The sequence below is a fragment of the Budorcas taxicolor genome, chromosome 13, assembly GCF_023091745.1.
Source record: "Budorcas taxicolor isolate Tak-1 chromosome 13, Takin1.1, whole genome shotgun sequence".
NCBI classification, from domain to species: domain Eukaryota; kingdom Metazoa; phylum Chordata; class Mammalia; order Artiodactyla; family Bovidae; genus Budorcas; species Budorcas taxicolor.
This window is the reverse complement of record NC_068922.1, coordinates 29,968,109-29,982,066: the sequence shown is the minus strand read 5'-3', so window position 1 is coordinate 29,982,066 and position 13,958 is coordinate 29,968,109. Positions and strand designations below refer to the sequence as shown.

The 13,958-nt window shown below is 42.7% G+C and overlaps 1 protein-coding gene across 1 annotated transcript in view; it reads left to right on the top strand.

The window, feature by feature from the left end:
• Window positions 1–555: 555 nt before the first annotated feature.
• The window catches only part of ITGA8 (integrin subunit alpha 8), a 194,498-nt gene continuing 181,095 nt past the window's right edge, over window positions 556–13,958 (top strand). Inside the window, exons 1-2 of the mRNA XM_052651025.1 lie at window positions 556–761; window positions 1,363–1,496. Of these exons, the coding sequence (XP_052506985.1) occupies window positions 556–761; window positions 1,363–1,496 (340 nt within the window). The remainder of the gene's footprint in view (window positions 762–1,362; window positions 1,497–13,958) is intronic.

The following is a 13,958-nucleotide window of genomic DNA, read 5'->3' as shown; positions in this document are numbered from 1 at the left end:
CTGGCCTCTTCCCTCGTGGTGGGGTACGCTTTCACATCCTTCCATTTGGGAGAAACCAGAGCAAACCCTCGCCCTACCCTGAGCAGAGGCGGGTGGAGCGGCTTTTGGGGCGGGGGGGATTGCTTCCAAAGCCAATGGCTTGAATTGGCAAGCGGGAGGCTCAGATAGTTCTTAAGATGCAACTGCAGTAGAAAGCCAACCCACTGAAACAGGCGCCTGGCGCCGGCCGCCCGCGGGGGCGAGGACTGTCGGTGAGTTACCGGCTCCGGCCCGCAGTGCGCGGGCCGGCCACTAGGAGGCGCCCCGAGCGCACCGGGGCCCCCTCCAGCCGCCAGAGGAGGGCTCGCATCCCCTCCGCCAGCCCCCAGCCGCGGGATCCGGCGGCCAGCAGACCGCAGGGGACACGCGGAGGAGCGCCCGGGGCTGTCACCGCGGACGCGTCGCGCGCATCGACCCGGGACCGGGGCTCCCGGACCGCCCGCCGCCACGCCCGCCGTTTCCCAGCCGGGGTCCTCGGCTCGCACTGCCCGGTGAGCACCACCCGGCCGGAGGGCGATGTCTGCCCGGCCCCGCCGCGGTCCCCGGGTCAGCCGGGCACCGCCGCTCGCGCCCCTCTGCTGCTTCTCGGCCGCTCTGGGGATGCTGTGGTCCCCCGCCTCGCAGGCGTTCAACTTGGACGTGGACAAGCTCACGGTGTACAGCGGACCCGAAGGCAGTTACTTCGGCTACGCGGTGGACTTCCACATACCTGCCGCTCGCACGTAAGTCGCCCCAGGTGGGGGTCCCTGCCCCTCTGCCGGGGGACCCAGGCCTGTCCCGGCAGCCTGCTGGCAGGCGATCCCAAGCGTCAATCCCGCTGCCCACTTGGGGTCCCGTCCGGTTCCCCGCCACCAGCCTCTACCCTCCCCTTCTATGCTGGATGTCCTTGTGAACTTTGAACCAGGGACATGTCACTTGCTTCGGATCCGAAAGTCCTGGGAAGCTCCAGGGACAAAGACTGGAGCATCGTACGAAGGGGAAACACAGGACCAAACAGACTCAGGCCGGTTAAAACAAGGACCACAACACGGTCAGTTTATCCATAGCCTGTAACAAGCGTCTGGGCTCAAGTGCTGTCTGCTATAAGCGGCTGGGCTCTGTCCTTTGCTAATTCTCACTACCACCCCCCCCCCCCCCCGGCCCCCCGCAATCTCTCAACTCACTGTATACATAGCTCCACCTAGAGAAGAATTAGGAATATTTGCGCCCTCTTCCAAACCAGGTTTCAGACGCCCGTAGTTTTCCAAGAGGAAATCTAGTTTGACAGTCTGTCATAAGTACGTTTCCGATTCCAAGGAGTGATTTTGTCCAACCTCTTCTCAGGGCGAGTGTCTTGGTGGGGGCGCCCAAAGCCAACACCAGCCAGCCAGACATCGTGGAAGGGGGAGCAGTCTACTACTGTCCTTGGCCCGCCGAGGGGTCTGCGCAGTGCAGGCAGATACCATTTGACAACACCAGTAAGTGATATTTGTCATTCTCAACTGTTGGTTCTGGTTTCAAAGTGCCAGAGCCCTCTGGGAGTCAAGTCCCCACTTTCTTTGTAGAATTTGGCCTGTCTGATGGGTCGGTGTTGTGGGCGGTGCAGATTCGGAGAGAAATCAGCTTTTTAAAGCCCTAGTGAAGGGGAGGAAGATGTTAAGTGCACCCCAGAGAGGGAACAGTATTTTGAGCTTGGGTATTTGAATGCATCCTGGTCACTTCAGTTTCCTTACTATTCTGAGATAAGGGTGTTCTGGGTGAGTGGATGGTTTGGAGAACACAGATGTTACTCCCTAATCTTGATTATGGAGAGAATTTGGTTGTTTCCCAAGAACAAATCTGGAAAAAGACATAGCCTTAGAATTTCCAGTGCCCAAACTCGGGAGGCAAGAGTCAGCTGCTGCAGACCCAGACAATCACTCCATGTTGCTATTTAATTCTTTACAGAAAGAAAGCATTTTCTTTCAAAATATTGGACACTGGATGCAAACTAGTACAGGCAGAGTGTGGATGGATTACATTCATTTCCAAAATCCCTAGACAGATGTTTCTTATTTAATTAAAGGGAAAATACATTTTAAACAATTCAGGCTGGTTATGTTTCCTCTGGTGTTTTCTCCTTGGGTCTTGAGAAAATAATCTAAACTTAATGCTTTCAAAAACATTAACACTGAATGTTTTAATTTGTACCTCCAAAACTTTATGAATTCAAAAGGTATACGTTATTGGAAAGCAAACATCTCTTTTCAGAAAAATGTGAACATGTCAACTCAATGTTCCTTGATGAACAATCAATTAAGGTACCTTTTGCACCGTGGAACTATTTTATGACATCATTCTTCATTATTGTTATATTAGTATATATTTAGAATTTATGTAGAATGTCAGTTTTCACAGAATTTTGATGAAGTTGGATGGATACCTGTTACTTTAACTGATTTGCATTTTTTATTTTAAAGGAGAAAATAATTTCTACTCTAAGAATGCGGAAATAATGTCACAGAGAAAAGTCCTATGCAAGTATTACCTTGAAATATGACCAAATTAGGAGATATTTTATAAATGCACTTTAAAATTATGTTTTTCATATGTGCCTATATATGGTCACAGTAGCTCTTTTACCATTTAATTAAATAATTCAGTTATTTCATACCAATTTTCACAAGCTTTTACTTTAAAGTTTATTAGAAACTGGAAAAATTAAACCACTTGATATTAATTTGTGAAAGCAATCTTTCAGTTAGTGGCTGAATCAGGACTTCAGATGCTTCTAAATACTGACTTCTAGCTTAATTTTAAAATAAATTTCCTGACTCAGAAAAATTAAGCATAAAATTAATGGTATTCTACTAATCCATATCAAAAATTTTATTTTTAAAGTATTTTAAGTGTAAGCCTTGATAAATAAAAACATAAATTTTTGGCATTATTTGAATTTAAACTTAGTGTTAGCATTTGGAGACATATGATGTGTTTTTACCAAGAATCAATCTATAGTCATGGACATGAATTTAATAACCTTCTAGAATATTCCCATAACATGTCAACATATCAAATCAGGATCTGGTTAGTACATTTTTCCTTTGATAAAGGAAGAATCAATGTCTGTTCAGGTAAGTCACACCTGAAGACCTAAATATTAATCCCAGATGTCACAGATGAACAGATGAAAACCAGAGTATACAGACATGAGTATGAATTTTTAAAAACTGACCACTCCCATCCCCAAAGTTCTGATGTTACGACAGTAGGTAACATTTACCAAAAGTTCATTCTAAAGTAACTGTTTGGATCTTCGAATTCAGTTTCCCATAGAAAACTAATGTTGAAAGATTGTGCTTTGATTTCCAGAATAACCCACAGGAATGCACTTAACCCTTACTCTAGCTGAATTGTATTTGCAATGAAAGAATAGGGGACAACCTAGTACGATTCTGGCAATTAAATCAATAGGAAAACAGTAAGAATGTTGAGAAAAGATCAGCATTCCTTGGAGAAAGACAGGGGGTAGATGGCATCTTCTGGGCAGGTTCTCAGCAAGACATCTGAACATCTCAAAGGGCTTTTGAGAGTAATGTTGTTGGTTCTGTGTTATGTCTTATTTTACTTCTAAATGGATGGAGGTTTGTTTTTTTTTTTCTTGAGAGATGCATGCATCCTACTATCTTATATTCACAACCATAATCGCTGCAATTTGAGAATTTGTTAATGGAACAAAGTGAGGGAAAGAAACAAGGAGGTAGATAAGTGTTTCTGAAATATTTGAGCAAGAAATTAGAAAAAAAAAAAAATAGCAAGGCAGAGGAGGCCAAACAACATTAGTAAGAAATGAATGGTCTGTGATGGAATGCACAAAGCAGTGACCTGTGAAAGCCTATGGGAGTTTCCAAGAGAGAAGATTAAGAATGATAGAGAAAAGGAAGTTCCTTGTGTTAGCCATCAGAGGGTACTGTGGGCCCAGGAACCTTGGCTGCTCCTGGGAATGGCCTGAGAATGAGTAGGGGAAGAGGAATCAGAGGATTGTGGCTCAGGGGTTTGCTACTGAGTGGGAGCCAGTACACTACACATCATTTCTACCAGTGACTTTATCCATGAACCCTAAAACGGTGGAACTGCCAGTGAATGCCATTTGCTGCAAAACTGTGAAAGGGAGGGACAGCAGGAGCCCATAGAGCTATTTCTAGTCCGAGTGTCAGTTTTGTGGGCAGAATATGATCTTGGAACCAAAGATAGAAGGCAGAAATAGGCATTCTGACTCTGGGTGTTGCAGTCAGCTTTACCAGGTGCATTGCATTTATTCATCACCTACTATGTACCCGTCACTTATCCACACTATTTCTAACCCATACAATGAAACAACCATGTAAATCCTGTTTCATGAGTAAGGAGGCAGACATCAAAGGTGTTAAAAGATACATCCAAGGTCACACAATGGTAAACAGTAGATGCAGGACTGGTCCTGCTACTGCTAAGTCACTTCAGTCGTGTCTGACTCTGTGTGACCCCATACACAGCAGCCCACCAGGCTCCCCTGTCCCTGGGATTCTCCAGGCAAGAACACTGGAGTGGGTTGCCTTTTCCTTCTCCAATGCATGAAAGTGAAAAGTGAAAGTAAAGTCACTCAGTCGTGTCCGACCCTCAGCGACCCCATGGACTGTAGCCTTCCAGGCTCCTCCATCCATGGGATTTTCCAGGCAGGAGTACTAGAGTGGGATGCCATGGTCCTAACAGGCTGCAAATTCAAGGTCAGATCCTGTGGAACTGAGGCACTGCTCATCTTCCTCCCCCTTCCCCCACTTTCCCACCCGAAGTTAGCTTCACACGTTCCAGTTAAAATGATCTTCCAGAGAAGATCTGAAAGGTGAAATGGTTTGGGTACAGGGTTATGGAAGCCAGAGGTCATAGAGGTAGCCATTGTCAGGGTGGGAATGATGGCTTGTGCAATATACGTCCCCTCAGAGTCCCCATCCACTGTCTCCTGTCTTACTCTCTGGCCATGAGCAGCAGCGTGCACGTCCAGCGTGCACCAATCCCCTCCCCCTGCCAGAGGAAGAAAATTCCTCTGCTTGACAAAGTAGTAGCTCCAAGTGCTGGACACCCACAAATTGACATGCACGTAATAGCGAATGATGTGTCAGGCATCAATGAATATCACATTGCAAATATTCCTTTGTACAGAAAATCCTGACTGTCTCTGTCTTCCACCCTGTCTGCTTTTACTATTACATCTGAATTCAAGACATTCTGAATGAATTTGACCTTTTAATGATGTAGCTTCAACTTGTTCAGGCCCCTGGGGTGTCTACAAATTAATATTTGCTGTGGTAACCTACTAAACTCTCTCAGCCTAGACACTGGAGGAGACTGGCCTATAATTTAGTCCCTGAATCTGGTTGTGATCTTGAACTTCAGTTTATTTAAGGTCAACTGCCTGTTTTTTTGTAAAGCCTGCCTTTGAGTTTGAAATTTTTTTCATTAAATAGTCATTGATTTTATTTGTACTTTATCCTGTAACTGGGATTTAAAAAAAAAATTACTTCTCATCATAAATGCAAAAACAGAGGAAGCTGGGAATTGCCTAACACTTCAAATGCATGAATACTATTAAAATCTGTGGTCCTTTCAAGTATGGAAAAAGGAAACTTTCGGGAAGCATATGGTGGTGGGGGAGGTGCAAAGTGCAAAGAGTAGATAATTTTCCTGCTCTGTGCAAAATCAAGTGGCTCCAAAAATCCCCTTCTCTCTTCTCCCTTCTGTCTTTCCCCCTTACTTCACTAGAATAAAATTCCCCCACCCCCAAATTGACTTCTTTCCTTTTTGGTCCTAAACTGTGCCCCACGTCTTAAATGTAAAACATCGCATCTGCCAAATTCATGCCTTTCCTTTCTAAATCTATTCCAAGGTTCATTGTTTTTCTACTTCCTACATTTTCCAAACCCATGTGTGGATTACAGAAAAAGCCCTGAATCACAGCTCCCCAGCTAGAAGAGGGATGAATGAAACAGATACTCCATCTTTGCAGTGATAAGAAGGCAAATTGCAACAATGGTAACAAAAGCGTAGAACACAAATATTTGATTGTTTTAAATACTCAAATGAAACAGTTTGAGGAGAAAGATAATAGCATGAGCTAATGAATGATCATCATCACAGCATTAGTAATACAGCTGGGAACGCTCCCAATTAGAGACCCACTTAAAGAAGAAACAAGAGGAAGTGGGAGGTACCATTGAGATTTGGGAGTCATCTGAGAAAGACTACCAGAATTTGCCTGACCTTAATATATATATATATATATATATATATATATATATAAAGCTTAAAATGGAAGACAGTTTGGTTAGGATATTTCAAAGCTCTAGGAAGCTAAGATTTTTGTCGGAATTGTGTTGTAGCTTGGAGACCGGAAGCCTTTGTTGGAGGGGGCAGGCAGGAGTCTGTTTTGTGCCGAGGGAGCCACAATAAGAAGCAGCTTAAAGCATCTGGTGCTGTGATGGGTACAGGGTTGTATTTTGATAGTATTGGGTGTGCCCTTTTCCTCTTGTGAGGGTTGGGAAACATATTGGTCACATAAGCCTTGCTTTTCTAACTTCCTCAGAAAGAAATCAGTTTTTGTTCAGTATCAAAGCAGAGGCAAATGGAGGGCACAGCTCCCTCCAGTAAATGACAGAGGAAATAACAGAAATGTGATAGAATTCAGACAGCAGAAATCTGGACTCTGGTGAATTCAATTGAAAGTGGAAAAAAAGAGGTGAAAGCTCAGTGATAACCTGCACCTTTGAGAATTAATAATTGCCAGTTAGTGTTTTACTACTTGTATACTTATATATACATACACATACATACACATACATGAACATGCATACACACATACACATACATATATGCACACATGCCCACACACATACACTCTTTAGGGCAGAAAGCTTACTCTGCCAAGTACTTCTTTTACTGAGTCATCAGGGGTAATTAAGCTGGAAGGCTTACTTACTCTAGAAGCATTCTTGATGGCTCTCAAACTGATGGGCTGACCTGACAGATGCAACCAGCATCCCTCAGCTTCTCCCAGTTGACTCAGACTTTCATGTGACAAAATGCAATAGCTGTCAAGTCCTGATATGAGCTGGGAGGAGGCAGTGGTCCCTACAATACACAGCCCCGGAGGAAGCAATTAGAAAAAAGGAAGTCCTTGAAACTCCAACCAGAAATGGGAAACAGATCTGCTCTATGGCTAGTTGAGTAGAATGAGCATTAGGCGCCTGTTGCTTAATCTGCAAAATTCTTTCAAGAAGCTGGAAGTGTGTGTGATGGAAGAGGCTTCCAGGCTCTTGGCAGGAAGAATCCATGCAGCAGCTGTAGCATTCTGGGAGAAATGTAGGAAATTGTCTTGAAATTGTTCTGAAAGCAAGAAAAACAAACTGGCACATTGAAGCCAGCTGGTTGAGATGTGAGCATTCAAACTTTACCTGTTGTGTGCAGAGTATTGTATCTGTGAGTTGTGTTGATGGAAAGAGTTGCCAACATTCCTGACAAGCTGAGCTCAGCAGTGCCCTGAAGTCCACCATCCAGAAACACAAGCATGGATGTTTGAGAAAGAGAGAGGAAAGACTAATTATAGATCTTATTAAAAGTGCTCCCTTTAAAAATATTTCATTTTCAAAATTCAGTTTAAATACATCTTCAGAAAACATATTAGTGTATCAATCAAGGTGTACCTGTATAATGAAACACTGAAATAGATTAAAAGTAGTTTTGATTCTGGGTTAAATTATATGGGGATTTGAGGTAGATAAGCAAATTGTGATGCACAGATAGGTATTGAATACTTTAAACACTGGTGTTGCTCTGTTAGGGACCTCAGCCAGGCAACTCTCAGACTAGTTGAAAAGGAACAGGGCTTAACCCCAGCCCTGCAGAAAGCTCCTGGATCTCTGAGATTTGAACCCAAAGGTCTGCAAGTTGAGAAACTCTTCTAGGTCCACAAATACTGGTGAAAGTGATCACTTACCCTTTTAATTGTTTTAGTAAAAGTAAAGCATAGCTTACAAAAACCAGTCTTTGCAGAAAGTTGGGCTTCCCCGGTGGCTCATCCACCTACAGTGCATGAGATGCGGGAGACATTGGTTCGATTCCTGTGTCAGGAGGGTTCCCTGGAGGAGGATATGGCAACCCACTCCAGTATTCTTGCCTGGAGAATCCCATGAACAGAGAAGCCTGGAAGGCTACAGTCCATAGGGTTGAAAAGAGTCAGACACAACTGAGTGACTGAGCACGCACACATAGACACAGTTGCCAGGCATTAGAAGCGAGAGGAGGGGTGGTCTCCAAAGGGGAAGATTGAAGGAATTTGGGGAGCTAATGGAACTTCCTATGTCTTGATTGGGATAGTGATCCATAACTATATGTATCAAAAGTTGTTGAACTGGGAACTTTGCTGGTGGTCCAGTGGTTAAGAATCCATCTGCCAGTGCAGAGGACATGGGTTAATCCCTGGTCTGGGGAGATCCCACATGCCTCAGGGAAGCTAAGCCTGTGTGCCACCACTACCAAGTCTGCACTCTAGAGCCTGTGTGCTGTAAGAAGAGGAGCCACCACGTGGAGAAGCCCTGACAACGAAGAGTAGTCCTTGCTGGAGACAACTAGAGAAAGCCCACATATAGCAATGAAGACCCAGCGCAACCAGAAATAAATAAATGAAGACAAAGAAACAAGACTGTTAAAAGAAAAAAGTCACTGAACTGTACATCTCTAAGAATGAATTTTATTGCATGTAAATAAAACCAAAAAGAGAGAAAGAAAACATTATGGAGTATGCTAGAGAGATACAGCATGCTTGGGGCTGGTGCATGGGGATGACCCACAGAGATGTTATGGGGAGGGAGGTGGGAGGGGGGTTCATGTTTGGGAACACATGTAAGAATTAAAGATTTTAAAATTTAAAAAAATGAAAAAAATTAAAAATTAAAAATTAAAAAATAAAAAAAAGAAAAAGAAACTGAAAAAGAAGAAAAAAGATAAAACAATGATATGAAACACCAAAAAAAATAAAAATAAAAAAATAAAAAATAAAGCAGGTTGTATGGCCATTGCTATGATCATATGAATATAAACTGTTAGACTACAGGAAGGTCTGATGTGATAATAGCTGAAAGTATAAAGACACATCCCTGGAAGGCTAAGTAAGTCGCCTTACTGCCCCCAAACAGGGGAAAACAGTATGTCAGCTCCTTATGTAGGACCCTCTTTACCATTCTTTAAAAAAAGAATACTATGACCAGAATGTGTGTGGCAACACACCCATGTGAGTGGAAACATGCTGAATCAGAATAAATCTTTACAACGAAGCATCATATTTGGTAATTCTCATGTTGTTGCTGAAATTCAGGCCTGGGGTCTCCCATTGATCATCACTGAACTAAGGAGCTCTCACTTCAGACACATTATTGTAGTGACCAAAATTCATGTAACTGCACTGCAGGGCATTAACTTATTCACATTACATCAATTTTATTCTTAAGCTCTGGTGTTTGACATATGGACACAGATCTGTGTGTGATATTGCAAAATTGTCTATATCAATCAGCCCTGATTTCAGGACAGGTCGAAATGAGAGGAAAGGACACACTCCATTGCAACAGGAATAGGTTTCTCTGAGAGCCCTACACGGTCCACATTACTCACATCATCTCACTCCAGCTGGAGCAGGTCAGAGCTAACTCTGCGTCCAGCCTGCCCAAGTTATGGCTCCATTTCTAGTCTATTGTCATTCCCCATGATTTGCCCACATTTCTCTGTCACAATCCACCCCTGCCTCTTGCTACATGGCTTCTACAGTATATCATGGCAAAGCTTACCTCTCAAGCATATATTACATACACCCATGTCCCTACTCACTCTGAGCCTGTGTCCTGGTTCCTCTCTCGTAACCACCCAGAGCATTTTATTTTCCAGCAATGATTTTCTGATATTTTTCTGGTTTCTCTCTTCCTACAATTCCCGATGGAATATGTGTTTCAGAAATTAATTCTAAAGTTGCTGCAAATCCTAAAATCCTAAAAAAAAGAAGGGGCATAACACTAAAAAATAACATTTTCAAACATCCTAAATGTGGATATATATCCCATAAATGATGCTATAAATCACACAATTGGGTATTATAGAACCTTAAAAATGAAGCCCACTGAGAATCAAGATTAAAATGGGGAAATGCTTTTGTTTTAATGTTAAGTGAAAAAAATTTCAAAATTGTGTCTACAGCCTGTGGAAGAGCACAAGAGGAGGAGGGCAATGAGAGGCTATTGGGAAATATAATTAAAACTGTTCCTTTCTTCTTTTTCTAGTGCATTGATTACTTATTTTTAAAAACCATGAGCAGATATTCATTTATGATCAGGAAAAATAATAATAAAACAAAACATGCAACGATTTCTAAGCGAAATTATTGAGTTCACTTAAGTATTATGAAGATTAACAGTGGGAGACCACAACTCAGGTTTTGTGTTGACTGAAAGCAGTCTTAATGGTTTCCTCTTTTCTCTTGGGTATACATGGTAGAGTAGTTTATAAATGTACTTATTTACATATAACTGCTTATGTTTCAAAATACTGATGATCAAGGATGTTTTCAATGCCAATTGTGTCTGTAAAAATAAGAAGACGCTATTTATCACCTTTTTCTATTCTAGATTCTACATCAATAGAAACCTAAGCTTGGTGGTCTGACACCAAACATAAGCTTGGCAGTCTGACAGTTTCTAGAGACTTTATTTATTTATTTATTTATTTATTTATTATTTATCTATTTGGCTGTACTGAGTTTTAGTTGTGGCATGTGGGGTCTTAGTTGAGGCATGCAAACTCTTAGCTGCTATATGTGGGGTCTAGTTCCCTGACCAGGGATTGAACCTGGGCTCCCTGCTTTGGGAACATGAAGTCTTAACTTCTGGACCACCAGAGAAGTCCCGAGACTTTTAGAATAAAAGGGGGCAAACTGTCTTCCTGAGTCTTCCAGAAACACCCTCACAGACACATCCAGAAATAAGGTTTAGTCAAGTCCCCAGACACCTCATGATCCAGTGAGGTTGACACATAAAATTAACCAGCACATCTTTGTGACTCACAATATGTATTCTCCTAGAAAAGGCACTGAGAATTTGTGAACTAAAGAAACCCATTGGATTCGTAGGGTAGAATATTTTTTTTGATAGTCATTATTTCTCCTCACATCTCTTAAGCTAAAGAATGCCCAGGGATTACTCTAGTATCAAATAACTCCGGATCTCTTGGTGTAAATCAGCCAAGGTTTATTGCTTGTTCGCACTGTCTGGTTAATATGAGCTGGAGAGGAGCCTCTATACAAGTGACCCAAAGACCTGGGCCGATGGAGATTCCTGATTGACACGTGCTTTCAAGGTCACTCTAACTGGGAAGACTTATGGCAAATTGCACCTCGTCTATTAAAGCTTCCACGTGGAATTGACATTTACTGCTTCTCCTCATGTTTGGTGGCCAGACTACTCCCTAGGAAGTTGGCCATGCCATCTTATTTGAATATCTAATTATTGGAATATTTGATTATCTTTGTGTTAGATTGGTGTGTTTATGCACACCTGTCAAAGCTGTTTATACACAATTTTTAAAAGAATACTAGAAATGAAATGCTATAGAATTTAATCTTTGCAAATGTTATTAAAACAGTTTTCTTCTACTTTTCTTTTTTGGCATGCTGCTGGCAGTGTCTTAGTTCCCTGACCAGGGACTGAACCTACTGGATTGCCAGAGAACTCCCTAAAGTTGATTTTTTTTTTTTTCTCTTTTTTTTTTGGCTGCACCTGACAGCCTGCAGAACTTCTCCAACCAGGGGTGAAACCCATGCCCCCTGCAGTGGAAGCATAGGGTCTTAAGCACTGAACCACCGAGGAAATCCTAATATTCTTCTATTTCTAATGGACATACTCTGTAGGGCATATTTTTTGAGGCTCTGAAATAAAATAGTTCTTTGGGGCTACAGTTCTAATCCTTACGTTTGTGGTAAGGAGCAGACAAGACACATGGCAAAGAAACAAAGGTGTTCCTATCAATAGATGCAAAGATAATGGGTGAAATGCATACTGACAATAAATTCTCAACTTCTTCCACCTGGTGTCCGGTCTCTGGCACAGATCCTGACTAGGGAGACTGAATACCCTTCATCCTTTAAGTCAGGCTCTTTGGGTGACATATTAAATCAGAATGTCTTTTTCCCTCAAAGCACCCTTTGGTTTACTTCAATTCATTTCTACTTATACAATGCAGTTGACCCTTGAACAACAGAGATTTGGTCTATGCCAGTCCACTTAGGACACGACTTAGTGCCTGAGCAACACTTCCACTTAGGAGGACTTTTCTTTAAGTAAATACCACATTATTACGGGGCTTCCCTGGTGGCTCAGATGGTAAAGAGTCTACCTGCAATGTGGGAGACCTGGGTTTGATCCCTGAGTTGGGAAGATCCTCTGGAAAAGGGAATGGCTACTCATTCCAGTATTCTGGCCTGGAGAATTCCCTGGACAGAGGAGCCCGGTGAATTACAATCCATGGCGTCGCAAAGAGTCAAACATGCCTGAGCACCTAACACACATTATTACAGGATCCTCAGATGGTTGCGTCTGCAGATGCAGAACCTCATTATGGCAAGCAGACTATCTGCCTCCATCAGGGCATCTGGAAAGGAGAACATCTGAGGTTTTGGTATCCATGGTGGGTCCCAGAACCAATCCCCAGAGCTGCCCAAGGGTCAACTATGTTCTCTTAAGAAACAGCAGAGTTGAAATTAAAGCTTGGATTTGTTGTCGTTTTAATTGCTAAGTCGTGTCCAACTGTTTTGTGACTGACTACATGGACTGTAGCCTGTCAGGCTCCTCTGTCCATGGGATTTCCCAGGCAAGAATATTGGAGTGGGTTATCATTTTCTTCTGTAGGGAACCTTCCCAACCTAGGGATCAAACCTGAGTCTCCTGCATTGGCAGGCTGAACCACCAGGGAAGCCAGTAAACTTAGATTTAGCAGTAAAACCAAATTTCAGCAACAAGAGAAATGTTAAGAACTCTCTACAAGCAGTTGTGGTCCTTGACCCTGCTTGTATGGCCATGAACTTACCCTTATGCAATTTACGATGAATAGCCAGTGACAAGTTGACAAAAGTATGTTAAGGCCAAAGGGAACAGAGAGTGGGGTGTGTGTGTGTGTGTGTGTGTGTATACACACACATGCACTTTTTTTCTGATTCACTGGGGTATTTTCCTGTTGCTGCTATAACAACTTACCACATACTTTGTGGCTTTGAACAACACAAGTTGATTATCACACAGTTCTGGAGGCCAAGTCTATAATATAAGGTCTCAGTGGGCTAAAATCAAGGTGCTGGCAGAGCTGTGCTCCTTCTGGAAGCTCTGGGGGAGGATCTGTTTTCTTGCTTTCTTCAGCTTCCAGCAGCTGCTCACATATCTTGGTTCATGGCCCTCTTCCATTTTCAAAGCCAGCACTGTCAGCTTGAGTCCTTCTTAATCTGCTCTGCCTCTGGTTCTTTTTTTCTACCTCCTTCTTTCACCTTAAAATATCTTTGTTGTTACTTTGGACCCTGCAGATAATCCAGGATCATCTCCCTATTTTAAGTCAACTGGTTAGCAACGTTAATTCCATTCACAAACTTAATTGTCTTTTGTCGTGCAGCCTAACATAGTCTCAGGTTCGGTGTATTAAGATCCAGACATCTGAACTTCCCTGGTGGTCCAGTGACTGAGACTCTGCACTCCCAACTCAAGGACCCCAGGTTCTATCCCTCAGGAGAATTGGATCCCATATGTTGTAACTAAGAGTTCACATGCTTCAACTAAAAGATCCTGCATGTCACAGCTAGGACTCAGAGCAGCCAAATTAAAAAAAAAAAAAAAAAAGCAAAA